Source organism: Tupaia chinensis, unplaced genomic scaffold (assembly GCF_000334495.1).
Source record: "Tupaia chinensis unplaced genomic scaffold, TupChi_1.0 Scaffold000354_1, whole genome shotgun sequence".
NCBI lineage: Eukaryota > Metazoa > Chordata > Mammalia > Scandentia > Tupaiidae > Tupaia > Tupaia belangeri.
The window spans coordinates 7963583-7982162 of NW_006159849.1; the positions used below are offsets into that span (position 1 = coordinate 7963583).

Genomic DNA, 18580 nt, shown 5'->3' on the forward strand with positions numbered 1-18580 from the left:
AGTTTTGTGTGGAAAAAATATTGAATCTTTAGCATCCATTCCCCCCCCCTTAGATCTCCTAGAGGGTATCGGTGATGCTTCTGCAACTGTTTTCAGTACATTTCATGATATGCAGATTTCCCCACCATAGAATAACTGCTTGATAATTGACTAAGCTATCCTCTATGAACAATGGATAATGATGATGATGATATCTGATGTCCTTTGTGATATAAAAAATGATTGCCACAAACATTGTTTTACTTAAGGAAGTTAAAATATACCAATCCTGAGAAAGATAAAGAAGGAACAATAAAATAGGTTGAGTTAGTCTTTAGTTGAATGCAGTGCTTTCCATTTCTTATGAATAATTTTACTTTTTAACAACACAGTAAAGAACTGCCATTTTCAGGACCAGCAGGTGGTGTGGTGGTTAAGGGCACTGGACTCCCATATGGCCAACTACGGTTCAAGTCCGGGACCTGGTGGGTTGCTGTCTCATTTTCCCTTTCTCTCCCTCTCACTCTCTCTCACTCTGTCCCTCTCTGGTCAAATTAAAATAAATAAATATAGTTAAATAAAATAATTCTTTTAAAAAGTACCATGTTTTGTATGTTTACGATGAAATAATGAGATCCTAATTTTTTTAATGGCTACTGGAATCAGTAATTAAAAGCAGAATTCACTTCAATAGAAATATATTAACTCACCATGTTTGATGGTTATTTCTCTTATGTGTGACTTCTATCTTCTTTTCAGATTTGGATATCAGAGACACATGAACAGATGTCACAAGTTTGTTCAAACAGAGAATTGGCTGAAATAAAGAGCAAATCTTTATTAAATGAGGAAACAATGAGTTCTGGGATTATTGACAGGTATTCTTCATACTTTGCTAGCATGTGCATGTATACATGCAGGAAGGGATTTGTATAAGTAGCAGAGAAGCACTGTGGCCTACCTATCCTTTATGGAAATACATCAAGCACTTCGGCCTCCAGTTTCTATGCTTTCTGCTCTGGAATGCTGTTCCCTCTGGAATTCCCTTTTTTTCATTTGTTTACCAACTATCACTTTGATTATTATGGTCCCAGATAAAATGTCATTTCTTCTTTGCATGCTTTCTTTTTCTCTTTTTCTTTTCTTTTTGGAGAGGTTTAGACTATAGGGCGCGTGTGCTCGCCAGACAGACAGAGACAGAGAGACAGAAAGCGAGAAATCATCCCCCAGGGGGGATGGTCACGCCGCAATCTCTTCTCCTCCATTCTCCTCTTGGGATCTTGGGCACGTACGCACATATGCCCGGCGTGAGTTTTAAGCCACCGGGTCCGGGACGTGAACCGCGGTCGACTACGTGGGAGTCCAGCGACGTAGCCATTATGCTAACTGCTGGTTCCCCTTTCTTCTGGCTCTGAGTTATGACCATCTAGGTTTGAACTCCAATTCCACAATTTACTTAGGAAAGTTATTTGGTGTTTATAGTTTTCAGTTTGTTCAGCTGTCAAATGGGAATTATAAAAGCATTTATTCCATAGGGTTGTTGTAAAGTTTAAAGAAAATATGCATAGAAATACTGCCTTGACATGCTGAAGAGTTAGGTAAGCCGTCACCAGAAAGAATGAATTGCTCTTGTGTCTTTGTCCTCTTCAGTATTTTATGTCCTATGCAACAGCTGGACTTGCATCCTAGTTATCTGTATAGCCATCTGTCCATGGATGCATTTCTCCAGAGATGTACAGTTCCTTGAAGGTAGGAACTGGTTCTGAGTCCTATCTGTAGCCCTGCAAACCTGATACAGTGCTTCTCCATGACACGTAAGACATTGACTTTGTCTTATTTTGTAATTTTGGACAATGCAGTAATGACAAAATGCTAAAATTCCCATTTCTTTATTGGAACCTTTTATTTTGTTAAGTGCATAAAAGTTGAAACCATGAAAACCCTTTTTAAAATAATCATCATAAAAATTCGGCCCCAGATTCGTCTGGCATGGCTTTGAAAATGTGTAAATGGCAGTCAGACTATTTTCTAAAATTGTTTTCTTGTTTCCAGGGACACAGGATTGCCTGCTACAGGCTTTGGAGCCCTCTTTACCAGACATCCGCCAGATTGGAACAAAATGTTAGTAATTCCTAAATGGCTGCAGATTTTACAAAGTGTTTCTTGATTTCTTTTCATTTTTTTCCTTTTTTTTTTTATGATTGAAAACGTGTGTGAGCAAGAGAGAAAGCATTCTCAATAGAGTCTCATCACATCTCGATTCCCTTTCTCCAACCCTCCACCTCTTCAGGATCTGAGGCACCCCACGTGCACACCTGGCATGTTTCTTGATTTCTTGATCTGGGAGTTTTGTGTGCATAGGTGATGTCACGAGGTTGCCAAAGGTTGACAAAGTGCTTTTTACATGGCATGTTAGACTTTCCTTTAAAAAAAGATTTTTGTCCCCATCAACACACATAGCAATAATAATAACAACTATGAAACAGTCAATCCTCATTGCTTTCAGATTCCATATTCTCTTACTTGCTAAGATTTATTTGTAATCCCCGAATCAGTACTTGTGGTGCTGGCATACTTATTAAAAGACATGGGCAAAGCCGTAATAAAAAAGCTCAAGTCTCTGGGTACGCACACTCCCAGCTGTGGTCAGACACAGCGATGTCCCACCTTCTTGTTTCAGCTCTCATCCTGCTAACAAGTGGTTTTTCACAGTCTATTTAGTGTCACATTTTCAAACTTTTATGCTTTTTGTTGGTGACCTGTTAAAAAATGTGCCCCCCAGCATAGTGCTGAAGTACTGTTTTGTTTCTAAGTACAAGAGGCTGAAATGTGCCTCTCAGAAAACCTATATGTGTTAGGTAAGCTTCATTCAGGCATAAAATATGGTACCATTGGTGGTGAATTCAATGTTATGGAATCAAAATATTGAGTTGTTGGAAAAGTCATGACACATTTTTGCACAGAAAAACATGAAAAAAATAATGACTTTTTGATGACCCAATACATATTAAATAATGAGGGCCAGCAGGTGGTGTGGCGCTTAAGCCCAGCATGTATGTGTGTGTGTGCCCAAAATCCTGAGAGGAGAATGAAGAAGAGAAATTATTCCCTGTGGAAGGTGATTTCTCACTTTCTCTTTCTTTGTCTCTCTCTCTCTTTATGGTAAGTGTACATGCCTGATAGCAAAACTGATATTATATATATTAATATTAAATATAATTATACATTAATATATTATAATAATATAGAATATTATGACATTATTATATCTTCAAACAGCATACATATAAAACAAGGTTATGTAAATACATATAAAAATACATGTAAATATATAAAAAGCCAAATTGTTTGCTAAAAATGTGGTCAGAGGCTTTTTTGGGACCCCTGTGTATTTTCTAATTCAGTATATTTGGCAACTTAATAGAACTTTACCATGAAATCTAAGAATTGACTGTACAGCAAAAGACAACTATTTATACTGATAAAAGAAATAAATGTAAGGCTGGTCCCATGGTTTAGTGGTTAAGGGAGATGGATCCCATGTGGCTGATTGTGTAGTTCAAATCCTGGCACTGGTGGATTTGAAAAACAACAGGTGCGTGTGCATGCATGCCTCAAGTTCTGACAGGAAGGAGGAATGGAGAAATGATTGTGGTGTGACCATGCTCCTCTGGGGAGAGTGTTTTCTCTCTCTTCTCTCTGTTTCTCTGTCTTTCTCTGGCCAGTGCATGCACCCTCTGGAAGAAAAAGAAAGAAAAAGAAGAAGGAAGGAAGGAAAGAAAAGGAAAGGAAGTAGGAAGGAAGAAAAAGAGGGAAAAGTATTTGGGGGACAGCATTAATTACTACTACAAAAAATTTATCTTCTTAGGACCAGCAGCTGGCGTAATGGCTATGTCACTGGACTCCCATGTAGTCGACCGCAGTTCAAGTCTTGGACTTGGTGGCTTAAACACACGCTGGGTGCGTGTGCGTGCGCGCCCAAGATCCCAAGAGGAGAATGGAGGAGAAAGGATTGCGGCATGGTCATCCCCCCTGGGGGAGTGATTTCTCACTTTCTGTTTCTCTGTCTCTCTCTGTTTTTCTGGTGAGCACATGCGCCCCGTAGCAAGAACCTCTCAAAAAAAAAAAAATTCTTATCCTCTCATTTTTCTAAAGAATACAAACTTCCATAACGTATAGGTAAATGATGTGAAAATATACTTACAGGGATGACAAAATCTAAGTTCTGAAGTGTGTGTGTGAAACTGTCATGAAGATTAAACAAGTCAATATACGTAAAAGAATTAAAACAAGAATTGCTGTGTGCTGTAAGTGCTCTGCTGGACACTTGCGCACTTAGAGTCTACAAACTTGTATAAGCTCTGGGGAATTTTCTTGATTAATTTCATTCATGATATATTGTGTTTTCCATGTAGGTGTTGGGTTGCTTGTCCTTGTCCTTTAATTTTCTTGTAATTTCGCTCCTCTATTTTCTTTTCATCTTTACTATATACTTTGCTGTTCCTTCAGTCCTACTATCAAATTTTCTTTTGTTTCCTGAATCCCATTTTTCTAGCATCTCTTTTTTAGTTTTTTAACTGCTGTATCTTTTTTTTAAATTATTTTATTTGACTTTATCTATTTATTTAATTTTACCAGAAAGGGACAGAGTGAGAGAGAGAGGGAAAGTGAGAAAGTAAGCTGCCAGGTCCAGGACTCAAACCATAGTTGGCCATGTGAGAGTCCAGTGCCCTTAACCACTGCAATATCTTTTTAAAAAATTATTTATTTACTTATTTAATTTATTATTATTATTATTATTATTATTATGTTGCAGAAAAATAATTGACGTATTTTTCTATGCAAAAATGTGTCATGACTTTTCCAATGACCCAATATTTCTTTAAGTTTGCTGTAAGATATGTGTGCTCACTAGAGAGAGAGACAGAAAGAGAGAGAGAGAGAAAGTAAGAAAGCAAGTCACCAGGTCTGGGACTTGAGGCAGCTGGTTATGTGGGAGTCCAGCACCTTAACCACCACACCACCTGCTAGCCCCACAATATCTTTTCTTATCTATCTGGGAATGTTAATGGTGGTTTGTTTTCTTTCATTTTCTTTCTCATGCACAATCTCCGTTTTCTCTAAGATGCTTTACGTTTCTGTTTTATTTGCCTGTATGGTATCTATTAACATCTTCCATGTTAGAGGCATTGCCCTCAGACATCTGTAGTCAGTCCACGGCATTCTGCTCATGATTGAGTGCTGGGGCTCAGAGTCTGTGAGTGGGGCCTGTTGACTTGGAGTTTCACTGGCAGGGTCTAGGTGGGGCATTTTTTCAAAGTGTCAGTACTTTTGTCTGCCTTCTTCAGCTGGTCAGAGTCCCAGAGAAGACTTCCTAATCTCTTACCTGAATTATGAAGCAACTAGTGCCTGTCTTGCTGGAGTGATAAGGTAATTTGGCCAGGACCCAGTGTTAATCCTTCATCGTGTAGAGTCACTGAATTGTGTTGTTGATCAAGGACTTTCTCTTCTAGTCTTCCCAGTGAATAAATCTCTAGCTTCCTGTTGGAGTAGGGGAAGGGCAGTTACCCTGTGGTAGGGACTAGGACAGAAGCTTTGGAGCCTAACTGCTTCTCAAATAGCTCTCCCTCAATCCTCTTTCACTGACTTGGATTCAGCTTTCTCCTCAGTCAGAGATCACTTATCCATCTTTTTTTGAGCTTCCAAAATTTGCTTTTGTTATCCCTTTTCTTATTCTCTCTATTCTTGTGAGCTTTCAAAAAAATTTTTAGAGAGATTTTTGCTATAGGATGCATGCACTCCCCAGACAGACAGACAGAGAGAGAAAGAGAGAACTCACCCCTCAGGGAGGATGGCCATCCCGTAATCCCTTCTCCTCCATTCTCCTCTAGGGATTTTGGGCATGCATGTACATATGCCCTGCATAAGTTTTAAGCCACTGGGTTCAGCACTTGAACCATGATCGACTATGTGAGAGTCCAGCGACATAAGCATTACACCATCTGCTGGTTCTGAGTTTTCAAAATTTTTAAATACCTTCTTAATGTGGTTTTAGTGGAGCTATTTGAGGAAGCAAAATTTGATGTGCTTGTTCAATCTTAGTTTTGAGGTCACCTAGTCTCATCTGATATTCCACCTCCTCCAGAGGACCTTCTCATACTCACTGCCACCGTTACTTCCTTTGACTGGATTAGGCTCTCCCTGAAGGATTCTAAGCCTATGTACTTCCTTTATTGTAACACTATTGATCTTTGTTGCAATTACTTGCATTCTTTCTTGCTAAATCTATTGTTCTGAAGAGCAAGACTGTCAAAGCTCTGTCCTAAGCGCTCAACAGAGAGTCTACCTCCAGCAGATGCACCATATTTATATCTTGAATGAATAGATTTATTATTTCTGGTATTAAATAGAAATTCTAGTGGAAGGGGAGTATGGCTAGTTTCTGTTTTGTTTGATTTAGAGATCCAAGATCTGTAGGACCCATAAATGTTCTCAGTTCTATTTTGGTAAGTGCATTATAAGACATAGTCTTTCAGAAAATCAGCCCTTATTAGTCTAAGTTTCTAGAATTATTGGGTCATTGGAAAGGTCATGACACATTTTTGCATAGAGAAACATAGAAAAATACATCATGGCTTTTCCAATGACCCAATACGTGTTTGTTTTATTTAATTTATGAACATTAGCAAAGAAATAAACACATGAGCACCTTCAGCTGTCCTCTGCTAATTCTTTCAGTTAATGTACACTTATTATAAGACGTTCCATACAATAGAACGCTATGGTGTTTTAGGATCTGCTCTCTTGAATATTAAATATTCTTTTGCTTCTTGCCAACTGTACAGCTGTGGAAGTTAAATGTCAACTTTAAAAGGCAATGAATAAAAATGAGTTTGCTCAATGGACCAAAATAATGTGCTTCAACTTATAAAAGAAAGGCTGTAATCATAATGTAAATTTAAACTTCAGGTTACCTCTTAAGGAAAAAAATAATAAAAGTATAGCTTTGTTATTAGGAAAACATTAGTTTGATGTGATTATCTTAATTTTTAGATAAGGTCAATTGCGTTGTGATGGCATTTGACCATCTGTTTCTTTTTCTCCTAACTCAACCTACAGCCTACCCTTTTTATTTTGGATCATTGTGACAAAGAAACAACACTTTTCTTTCTAAGTCGACAGCAAACATCTAAGTGAAACATATTGAAAATCAGAACTAGACTGTTTGACGCTATGACTTGTTACTCCTGATCTGGATTAGAAAAGAACTCTGCAAATGATTCCTTCTACATGGGTCATAGATGGAGTTAAGTGGGGCAAAAATTCTAATATGGGGGAGGGCAGTTAGGTTGGGACTGAAAGCAATACTAATGATAAAAACTTCAGAAATGAGTTTGCCATACTTTAAGACCAGACTGAGCTCACTTAGAACTAGAGCTATGGTTTTCCTTCAGAGTTGGTCACATTCCCATTAGTGAATTTCAGAAGTTCGCATTGGTCAGTGATGGGAGAGGTGCAAGTCAAGGAGGATCTAAAGGTCTTACACAGCAGCTGTGCTCTCTTGGTCTCAAACCAATACAGTTGCGCCTGAAGGGAGTCTCTAAAATTCATTATTTTTACTGCATGGATAGAGACAGTACATGTATAGAAAAGTTATGAAAGGCACATTTCCTTTAAGGCACATAAGAAAAGTGGATGGGAACATGATTATGGTTAGTAAGTTAAGAGTCTTTCTCTGCTCGCCTACCTGGTCTTCAAACATCCCTGAATAACTTTTCACTTAATTAAGTAGGACTCTTTATAAACAAGGAAACAAACTTACTAATTATCAGACGGTCCTCATATATCTGATTATCTAATTACAAAATCATCTTATGACTTGCTCATAGACCTAGATGGTTGTAGCTATTAATAATTCATTCTAAGATGTAAGGTTTTCCATATAAACAATAGGACTACTTCTGTGACCATTAAACAAACAACTAGAAACCCAAACAACAACAAAAAATAGTTATAAAAACTACATCCAATTTTGAAAGGGAGATGAAGTAAGAAATGTATTTTGTGTTGAGATCTTATTTTTCTGAAGTCCTCATTTAAACACACATATAATCATGTACGGTCCTGGGATACTGATCCACAGGAGAAGTTAATATTTTGGATAAATAAAAGTCAATTCTGGCAGAGGAAATTTGCTTGTGAGAAGCAGGTCTATAGGAGTCCGCTCAGTTTGAATATGGCCCAGGAAACTGAGCATCTACTACAAAATGGAGAAGTACCCAAGATAAACCTTGCACAAGGTCATCACTAACTACTGCATCTTGTCATTTGTACCAAATTTCATTGCCTCTTGGTGGAGTGATTACTGTATGTTGTTGAAATTTTATTTAAAATGTGTCTTGCGTCCAGAATCCATCCAAATATTTATCTGATTTACATGGTGAGGGAAGAAAGAAATGAACAGTGCTTTGAATCATTGGGTAGCTTTTTAGACATTGGGTAGCTTTTCAGAAAGAGCGTGGTGTGGGAAAACAGAAAACCTGGATTCTGGGACCAGCAGATGGTGTAATATTAAGTCTCTGAACTCCCATGTAGTTTACCGCGGTTTGAGTCCCATACCCAGTGGCTTAAAACGCACACTGAGCATGTGTGCATGCCGGCCCAAAATCCTGGGAGAATGGAGGAGAAGGAATTGCAGTGTGGCCATCTCTCTGGGCAGTGACTTTTTGCTTTCTGTCTCTCTGTTTCTGTCTCTCTTATAAGGGCACGCACCCTATAGCAAAAATTTCCCTAAAAAAAAGGAAAAGAAAAAGAAAAAGAAAAAAGAAAACCTGGGTTCTCTTCTGGGCCTGCTACAGACCAAACCTGCTACATGACCTTGTGCTGACTAATAACCGTCTCTGGACTCCAGCTGTTTCCATCTGGAAAATGAAGGGATTGAACCAAATGATCTGTGAAGTCCTTTCCTGTGCTAAAATTTTATGGCTCTGAGGAGAAAGGCAGCTACAGTTGCATAAATGGGCAAGGTAAATGGAGCCAAGAAGTAGTCCAGGCAGCTACGCTTTCATTGCTGGCCCAGAGCACTTACCCATATGTGTGTGGAGCATTCACTTCACAGTGGCAGCGGTTAGCTTGGGCCACAGTTCAAACTCTTCCCATTTATTTCTCTCACCGGGGCAGTTAGTATTGTAAAACCTTTGGTTGGTATTCTTCAGAGGAGAGGGACTGCATATGAATAGTAAGAAGGTTTGGGCTTTTTTTTTTTTTGGTTTGTTTTCTCCATACCCCTTTTTGCTTTTTCAAAATATAGTGCAAGTCATTTATCTTCTTTTCTATTTAGTTTATGTGGTGGCTTATCTCCTTGTGAAAATGTTGAACACTTTTCCAGAAGGAAAAAAAAATATTTAAAAAAATTACCCTCTGATGAGGTGATGGGATAACAAAAAAGAAAACGTGAAGAGCAAAGTGGTGTGGTGAAAGATCATGGAATGGGAGAAAGACAGCCATGAATTCCATTTTTTGTTTTTTTTTCTCACCAGCCAAAGCATTGGGCACATGACCCAAGCCACAGTTTGAATCCTCACGAGTTGGCTTGAAAACAGGCCAGGTGCCCACGCATGTGCCCAGAATTCTGACAGGCTAGAAGACTAGAGGAAGAAGATCATGGTGGGCTGGGCCCTGTGGAGGATACTTATCTCTCTCCCTCTCTCTCTTTTCCTCTTTCTCTTGAGTACCTATGCGCACTTTATCAAGAAAACAAGGTAATTTAAAATAAAGTCTGTAGTTGGTCCCAGTGGATAGTACTATGTTATGCATCTTTGAGCACAAAGGTTTTTATAGGAATAAAAACTTTCTAGAGTTACAGAAATCCTTGCTGCTACTGACACTTAATTTGATTTTGTGTTTGGCATGTGCATAGTTTAATTATCACTCGGGTTCAGTTAAGTGACACGGGCAGTAGGGAAACTGCTGTGTGACACTAGAGACCAGGTGGAGAGGCTCCTGGTTCGCAACACAGGTCTGCCTGAACATGCTGGGTGTGACCATGATCATGGCTGACTGCAGGATTAGGGGGAAGGTCACAGCATGAAAACTCTGTTGAGGTGCTCGTCTCTGTCTCTCTTTTTCTTATGAAGGAAATAAATAACCTTAAAAAGATATTATAATCCTAATATGTAAACTCATATTGTTCTTTCAAATGGCTTCCCCAAATTATTAAGACTAAGGAAATTACAATTGTTCCACATACCTGAACTAATTCTTTCCGATAACCATTTAATGAGTACTAGGAAAGGTTTGGTGCTGGGACTATAGACACAAAAGACATCAGCTCATTTTTCTTAAAGGTAAGACAGGAAAATAATCAATTGATACTCATGTTTCAGTAAGGAGCACATTTGGGAGAAAGTAATAGAAAACCTAACCAATACCGATTTGAATAATTAGGGGATTTATTTGGTTGCCTGGCATAAAATGTAAGGGTAAGGAGAACAAAACTAGGATGGCACCTAAGCACTGTCATCAAAGATCCAGAATCATTTTGTCTTTCTTCAAGTTTTTTCAGGCAGCTTTTAGCCCTATAGTCGCAGGGTGGTTGCTATGCCTCCAAACACCAGTTTGTTCCAGAAAGGAAGAAATGAGAAAACCAAAAGGTGAAGGGAAGCCCTCCCCAGGATCTTCATGCTGCATTACTGTACAGCCTATGGAGTGGCCCTCCTTGGCTGCAAGATTGTTTCCAACTTCTAGGCAGAGAAAGACAAGGGAGAAGAAGGGAGGTTGGAATAGGTGCTGAAGGGTCAACCTCCAAACTACAACACGCTAGGGGTGAATGTAGGATAAAGGTGAACGTGTGACTCAAATTTGGAAGGTTAAGAAAGGCTTTCAGGTAGACGTGACACCTGAGCTGTGTCATGAAGTGTGAGTTGGAACCATCTTTATCAACAGGAGTTAAGGGTGCCCTAGGCAGAAGATACAGGTCATCTGAAAGCAGGGACCCATGGTAAACGTGCCTGGTTCATAGAGTACCTTTGGCAGCAATGGCAGCTACACTTGGAGAAAGATGTTGGGGCCCAGCCAGCAAGCAGGAAACTGAAGCCATGTTAAGGAGCTTAGATTTCATCATGTAGATAATGCTAAGTTTTTTTTTTTTTCCCCTGTTTTGTTTTGTTTTTTTTGAGAGATCTTTGCTATAGGGTGCATGTGCTCACTGGAGACACAGAGAGAGAGAGAGAAGTGAGAAATCACCCCTCCCAGAGGGGATGGTCATGGTGCAACCCTTTTCTGCAAGTCTCCTCCTGGGATTTTGGACATGCACACACATGTACCTGGCATGATTTTCAAGCCACCAGGTCCAGGACTCAAACCTCAGTTGGCCATGTGGGAGTCCAGCACCTTAACCACTACATCATCTGCTGGCCCCAATATTAAAGGTTTTTAAGCAATAGGGTAGGAATGATCAGATTTGTGTTTAGAAGAGAGAACAGACTGGCAGGCAACTGAGACTGCAATTAAGAGCCTACTCACACTTATCAAGACTAGGCATAATATTAAAACTTTCAGTTTTTAAGTGACAGTGGTGTGAAGGGACAGAAGAGTACGTATTTTAGGTATATTAAGGAAGAGGAATTGACATTTTCTTGATGATTGATTAGTTATGGGAGTAAAGAAGACTTCATATTAATCCTAGGCTTCTGGCTTAGGTGATTGGAGGGTGATGGGCCCATTCACTGTGATGGTGAAGATGGGAAGAAGAGTGAATGTCAGACAGCAGGTGGTTATTTGAGACTGAAACAAGACAGAAATCACTGTTTACTGAGTCTCCGTGGCTAATATAAGTATCCTAACTAATTCCTCTGCTTCTAGTTTTGTCTCTTAATCCATTCTCTATCCGACAGCTTGAATAACTTCTGTAAAATGCAAAGAGAACCATGCCTTCTCACTGTTTAATTACTATCATACAGTGTGGTTTCCTACTGCCAAGGAGCATCTCGTACGTGTCTGGCACTGAGCTAAGGGCTTTACATGCCTTATTTCATTTAATTCTCTTTCACTAAGATAGATACTGCAACTATTCCCATTTGAAAAAAGGCTCGAGAAGGTAAGATAACTTTCCCAAAGGTTTTTACCCAGTAAGCACTAGTGCTGAATTTTAAACTCCTGTCTGACTGTAGAGCCCGTGTCGTTAACCGCTGCATTGCGTTGTCGTCATGCTTACATGTATGTAATAGTGCTTCCTAGCCTTCAAAGTACAATGTAACGCTGTTATTCTATTTTCCTAACAATAATACAAGGTCATATGGGTGGTATTTTCTTAATAGTGTAGAGGAGGAAATCAGAGCATCAACATAATCAAGGAAACTGATTCCTTATTAATTAATTAATCAATCCATGTAGTCTATAAATACTTATGAAACAGATACTAATAGAAGTTAAGCTGCAAAGTGTGAGATTTTCACAAGGCTCCACGACTGCTTGGTGGCAAAGTAGAAATTGGAATCTTTGGGTTACAGCACTGTGTTTTTTTTTATTTTATTTTTCAATTTATTTATTTGCATTCATTCACTGTACATCATTACAGCATACAAAATGAGATTTTCCATCCAGAGTATACTGTATATTGTCTCAATCAAGCACATCAACAAACATGTTATTGTCAGCAAATGATCTTCCATTTCTTGTTTTCTGTATGTTTTGCTTTTTCCCCCCATCCTTGATTCTCTATCTCTTACCCTCTGCTACCTCTCGCTCTCCTCCCATACTGTCTCTGGTATCTATGTTTGCTGTCTATACCGTTTTACCCCCACATTTTATTGAATCATCAAAGACCCTAATCAATCCAAATACCCTCATAGCAAACACAGGTGACACACACATTTCCATGAGCACAAGTCTAACTTTACACATCCTATAAAGTAGCACCTAGCTGGGGCTACATATCCTACTGCAGTCATTGAATAGATATATTTTTTTTCCTGAAACTTTTTTTTTTGTAACTCAATTTATATTCCTTCCCTAAGCATCATCACAGCACACAAAATGCAATCTCCCATCCAGTACACACTGCATAGTGACTCAATCATGCACATTACAAAAAAAAAAAAATTTCCAATTCCTAGAATTATTTCCACCCCTCTTTCTGACCCTCTGTCCCTTCCCACCCTCCTCTCACACCATCTCCGGTGTCCAAAATTGTCCTCCATTCCCTTCCCACCCACATTGCATTGATCACACAATTTCCTACATAACCTAACTACTTTCAAAGGTGATGGTAAATTCTTTCAGGTTTTGTTTATCTGAGAATGTTCTTGTCTTTTCTTCCCACCTGAAAGATAATCTTGCCGGATACAGTATTCTTGGCTGAAACTGCTTCTCTCTTAACACTTGGAATATATTTTCCCATTCTCTCCTCGCTTTTATTGTTTCTGATGAGAGATCTGCTGTTAGCCTGATGGGATGTCCTTTGTAGGTAACTTGATGTTTTTCTCTTGCTAATCTTAGTATCTTGTCTTTGTCTGCAGTTTTGGTCAACCTGGCTATAATGTGTCTTGGAGAAGATCTTCTAGGGTTGATTCTATTTGGGGTCCGTTGTATTTCCTGGGACTGGATCTTTGAATGCCTCTCTAGGTTTGGAAAGTTTTCTTGCAGGATTTCCTGGAATAGATTATCAATGCCCTTATGGGTTTCCTCACCTTCTGGAATGCCAATTATCCGGATATTTGGACGTTTGATGGTATCCAGTACTTCTCGCATATTATTCTCAAATTTTTGTGCCATTTTCTCAGTCTTCATGGTGGATTTTTCTAGGCCAGCCATTTTCTCCTCTACATCTAAGATTCTATTTTCTGAATGATCCAGTCTGCTTTTAATACTTTCAAGGGAGATTTTTACTTCTTGTATTATAGACTTCATCTCTAGCAGTTCCGTTTGAGTCTTTTGTAAAGTGTGTAATTCCTCTTTTAGATCTTGCAGGAATTTCCTCATCTCCTGGAACTCATCAGCTTCTTTCTCCTTTCTCCTTAGCAGTTCATTATCTCTCTTCTCTTCCATCTCTGTTAGCTTAGACATTATGAATGATCTGAATTCCTTATCAGACATTTCCATGATTTTCACCGAACTGCTTGTGGATGAAGAGTTACTCTTTTCCCTAGGAGAGGAGGCATTTTCTTGTTTTCCCATATTTCTCGTGATCCGGCGGTGATTTCTTGTCATCTGATGAATGTTGTGTTTCTTTCAAATTCTTGAAGTGCAGCCTTAATGTTCAGGAGCAAGCAGACAGAGGTGATCCAGAATCTCTTTGCAGTTCTATTGTGCTTGCTGGTGCAGCAGATTCAGTAGATAGTGGGGAATATTTTAACCCTATTAGTATTTGGATGTTTAGCTACAGTGCTCTCCATGTGGAACCTTCTCCTGAAGGCCCAGTGGCTGCTTCTCAGCACTGTGTTTTTGAAGGGAAGGGAAAACTGCTTGCGAATATGCAAGGGATTTTAGCAAGTGCTTGCCTTGGGTCAAGAATAAAAACAGATGCAAATTGTCCTCCATTTTATCATCCCTCTCAACCTCTTGCTAACTAGCTTCTTAAAGGCTGATTTCTAAAAATAGATCTGGCTGTGGAAGAACAATCAGATTTGGTCTCTACGATTTCATTCAGTAAGCAAGAGTAGAAAGAAATGATAGAGATATCCATATCCACTCAATATAAGTTTTTTTTTTCCTTTAGGTTTTTAACCTTAGGGCTCATGCACTTGCTGGAGAGAGAAACAGAGACAGTGAGAAGGAAAGTGAGAAATCACCCCCTCAAGAGGGATGTCTGCAGCTGCAATCCCTTCTCCTCCAGACTTCTCCTGGGATTTTGGACATGCACCCAGCTTGGGTTTGAAGCCACTGGGTCCAGGACTTGGACTATGGTTGACCATGTGGGAGTCCAGCAACATAATTGCTATACCAACTTCTGGTCCCATAATTTTTTAAAAATATATTTATTGTTTCTGTGACAGAGAGAGAGAGAGAAAAGAGAGAGAGAAGATTATCTCCAACAAGATCTCCATGTGATCATCCATACCCAGTCTTAGCTAACCCAGATCATGGGCATGTGTGCTGCACCTGGCATGGCCAGGGAGGTCTAGGGATGTGAACATAGGGTTTTCTGATGAGAATCCAGTTGTACTATCACTGAGCCACCATCTGGCTCTTTCTTTTCTTTTATTTCTTTTTTTTTTTTAATGTGGTTATTATTAAAAATGAGCTAGATTTTTCTGGAGTGGTCATAAGTTCCCCTCATTCCAATCTACAACATAATCAGGAAGACTCAATGGCCCTCTGTGGCTACCCTTGTTTTAAATAATGGATACTACTACTGCTGCTGCCAGTGATGATATTAATTCTTCTTTAAATCACTCATATTCAGACTCTTAGATAGGACCGACTGGTTGGTGAGTTTATACTATATACCCTTGTTTTGAATGCCAGGAAGCTGGGTAAAAAAATATCTGCCCCTCTTCCAGCCAAAATGGAAAAGAAACAGTTGATCTTTGATGTTCTTCCAAGTTTAAGAAACTGATTCTGCAGTTTTGAGTACATCGTCTTGTCATTGACTCACAAATGTTAACACCAATGTTAGTGCAGGTGTAGCTACTTTAATATATATCATGGCTTTAATGATAACTTCGATATCCTACTTCTTTTTCTCAACGTACAAAACATTTTTAGTTCTCTACCTTACAAAATGTCTCCTAACAACAACTAGTAAAGGTGGAAGATGGCATGAGTGGCAAATTGTGGGTAGTGCTGGGTGAGAGCCAGCTGTCTGACTTCCAAGTATCCTTACACATGGCATTATCCTGGTGAATTTACCAGCATCTGCTCTTTGGTTTTACATTTCCAGAAAGACCATTTTATCTGTGCTTCAAAATTTATTTCACTCATGGAGATTGACTTGTGCTCATTAAACTCACAAGAAAAGTCAGAATTATAATTAGTTAATTTATAATGTGAAATAAAATTTCAAGCACACCAGACAGTCATGTCAACTGAATAAAAGCATTCTCACTCTGTAAAAGACCATATGTGAAGCCCAACTACAATCAGAATATTGCTCAGCGTTTGGAATCAGAGCAAGGGGAGTTGGCTATATGATTACAATGATTAATGGCCTTAAATTCTAATTGTCTGACTGTAATAGTCCTTTTTTGTTGTACATAATAGAAACACAATTCATATTATCTTGGGCAAAAAGCAGAGTATATTAAGAGTGCTGGAATACTTCAGGGAACTATGAGAAAATCCATGGAAGAATCTGGTTTCAGAGTCAATTGAAATCAGGACTAGAAACTCTCTTCTAGTTGGCTTCGTCCGCTCTCAACTTCTTCCATATGGTGATAGACACTGCATTCATGATTCCTATCACAGGAGAGTGACTGGTCCTTTCCCACTGGCATCAGTTCAGAAAGATAAATTCCAAAGGATGAAATGGACCAAAGGATAGGCATGGACCTATCAGCTGTAGGTAGGAATAGAGCAGACTATTCAGGCACGGGCTTGCTCCTGGTGCCTCAGATCATGACTTAGTCATTGTTGGCTGCCAGTGAGTCTGACAGGTGCATTGACAGTGATGCACACCAGCTTTGTTCCTAGGCCAGACAGATCTATTTAGGAGCCAAGACACCTCTTTCCTAGGGGAATGCCTACAACCTATGCTTCCAAGTTTGTGACCTCTGGCTTTTCTGAGTTTCTTTGAAGTCCATTTCTCTTCTGATGCACTTATTCTTTCTACTAACAGTATGATCCATGTTGATTTTCCATATTTTTATTCTCAAAAGACCATCTTTTTTCATATTGGGGGGTATATAACATACACCTTATATATCGAATAAAGATCGCTGTCCTGTTCTTCATATCTTTTTATAATAACATTCTTTAATGAAGATTTAAAAATCAAGAAAGTATTACAAAGGAAACCAAAATAACAAGGACAAAATTACATAGCTTTTATACTTTGTGAGACATAAGATTTTTCTGTAAGTTTAGCTAAACACTATACAGTAATATTTAAATAAATCAATTTATTAAGAAACATGGTGGGACCAGCAGTTAGCGTAAGGAGTTCATAAATAACTGACTGAGTGTCATCATTCAGTGTTGTCAAAAGTTTCCATTTGGTTGAGTCATGTTGCCTTTTTTGAAAGATAATTGAATGCTTTAATTTTTTATTCTATATACTTTGTATTCTCAGTGTAGTAAATCTCCCCTTATCTTCTAATTTTATTTTTACTACTTTACTTATTCAATATTTTTCAGTATCTACCTTGTATTAGATTTTGTGGTGGGAGGTGGTAAGAAGAGGAAGAAGGGCCTGAACATAGGCAGGATGGGTTTCTGTCTACTTTAAGTGAGCACAGGATACGCTAGTGCTGATTAAAGGTTACCCTGCCCAGAGCTCGATGTCTTGCCCAGAGCTGTAGTCTTTGATCTTGGACTGAGTTTTTCAAGAATTATATTATTGAGTTGTAATATTGTGTGAGAACTGAGAGGCAAGTTCATTGTCAGTTATTAATATTTCAAATATTTTAAAGTTATGGGATAGTTTCTGTGTATACCTATTAACTCTTTGAATAGCCAGCTTTTCATTACATGGTTAAAAGTTAATATTTTGACCATATTTGCTCCTTTTTAAAATTTTTTGCTTATAGAGCATGTGCACTTGCCACAGAGAGATGGAGAGAAGGAAAGTGAGAAATCACCCCCAAAGTGGAACGGCCACATCACATTCCCTTCTCCTCCATTCTGCTCTTCAGGTTTTGGGAACACAAGCCCATGCATGCACACGCACCTGGTGTGATTTTTAAGCTAACAGATCCATGACTTGAACTGCAAAGTTGGCCATGTGAGATCCAGTGCCTTAACCTTTCTGCCACCTGCTGGCCTGCTACATATTCTTTTAAGGAAATGATTTATCAGATTTATAAAACCTCCAATATAGCTTCCCTACTGATAGACATTAACTTGCAAATTCTCTCTTATTGCAAACAAGGCTGCAAAGAGTATATATATCCATGAATCTATATATAAGAGAGTTTCTTTCTTAGACAAATCATTGCTAGAGGGACCATCAGGTGGTGTAGCAGTTACGTTGCTGGGCTCCTACATGGCCAATCAGGGTTTGAGTTCTAGACCCTGTGGCTTCAAAGTCACATCAGGCACATGTGCATGTGTGCTCAAAATCTAAGAGGAGTAAGAGGAGGGACCAGCAGTTAACATAATGGCTATGTTGCTGGACTCCCATGTAGTTGACTGAGGTTTGCATCCCGGACCTGGTGGCTTAAACTCACACCGGGCGCGTGTGCATGTGTGCCCAAGATCCCGAGAGGAGAATGGAGGAGAAGGGATTGTGGTGTGGCCATCCCCCCTGGGTGGTGATTTCTCACTTTCTGTCTCTCTGTCTCTGCCTGTCTGTCTGGTGACCGCAAGCGCCCTATAGCGAAAAAACCTCTCAAAAAAAAAAAAAAATGTGCCCACACTAATCTCTCTTACAAACACAAATTATGTTCTCAATATCCCCTACATTCTTGCCCAAGTGATTAAAATCTATAATCCAATTTAAAGAACA

The 18580-nt window shown here is 39.0% G+C and overlaps 1 protein-coding gene across 2 annotated transcripts in view; it reads left to right on the forward strand.

Moving 5' to 3' along the window:
* Window positions 1-18580, forward strand: part of CFAP95 (cilia and flagella associated protein 95) — an 88258-nt gene that overhangs the window by 43246 nt on the left and 26432 nt on the right. For both annotated transcript variants that reach the window (XM_006152468.1, XM_006152469.1), the window contains exons 3-4: window positions 739-857; window positions 2032-2100. In XM_006152468.1, the coding sequence (XP_006152530.1) occupies window positions 739-857; window positions 2032-2100 (188 nt within the window). The remainder of the gene's footprint in view (window positions 1-738; window positions 858-2031; window positions 2101-18580) is intronic.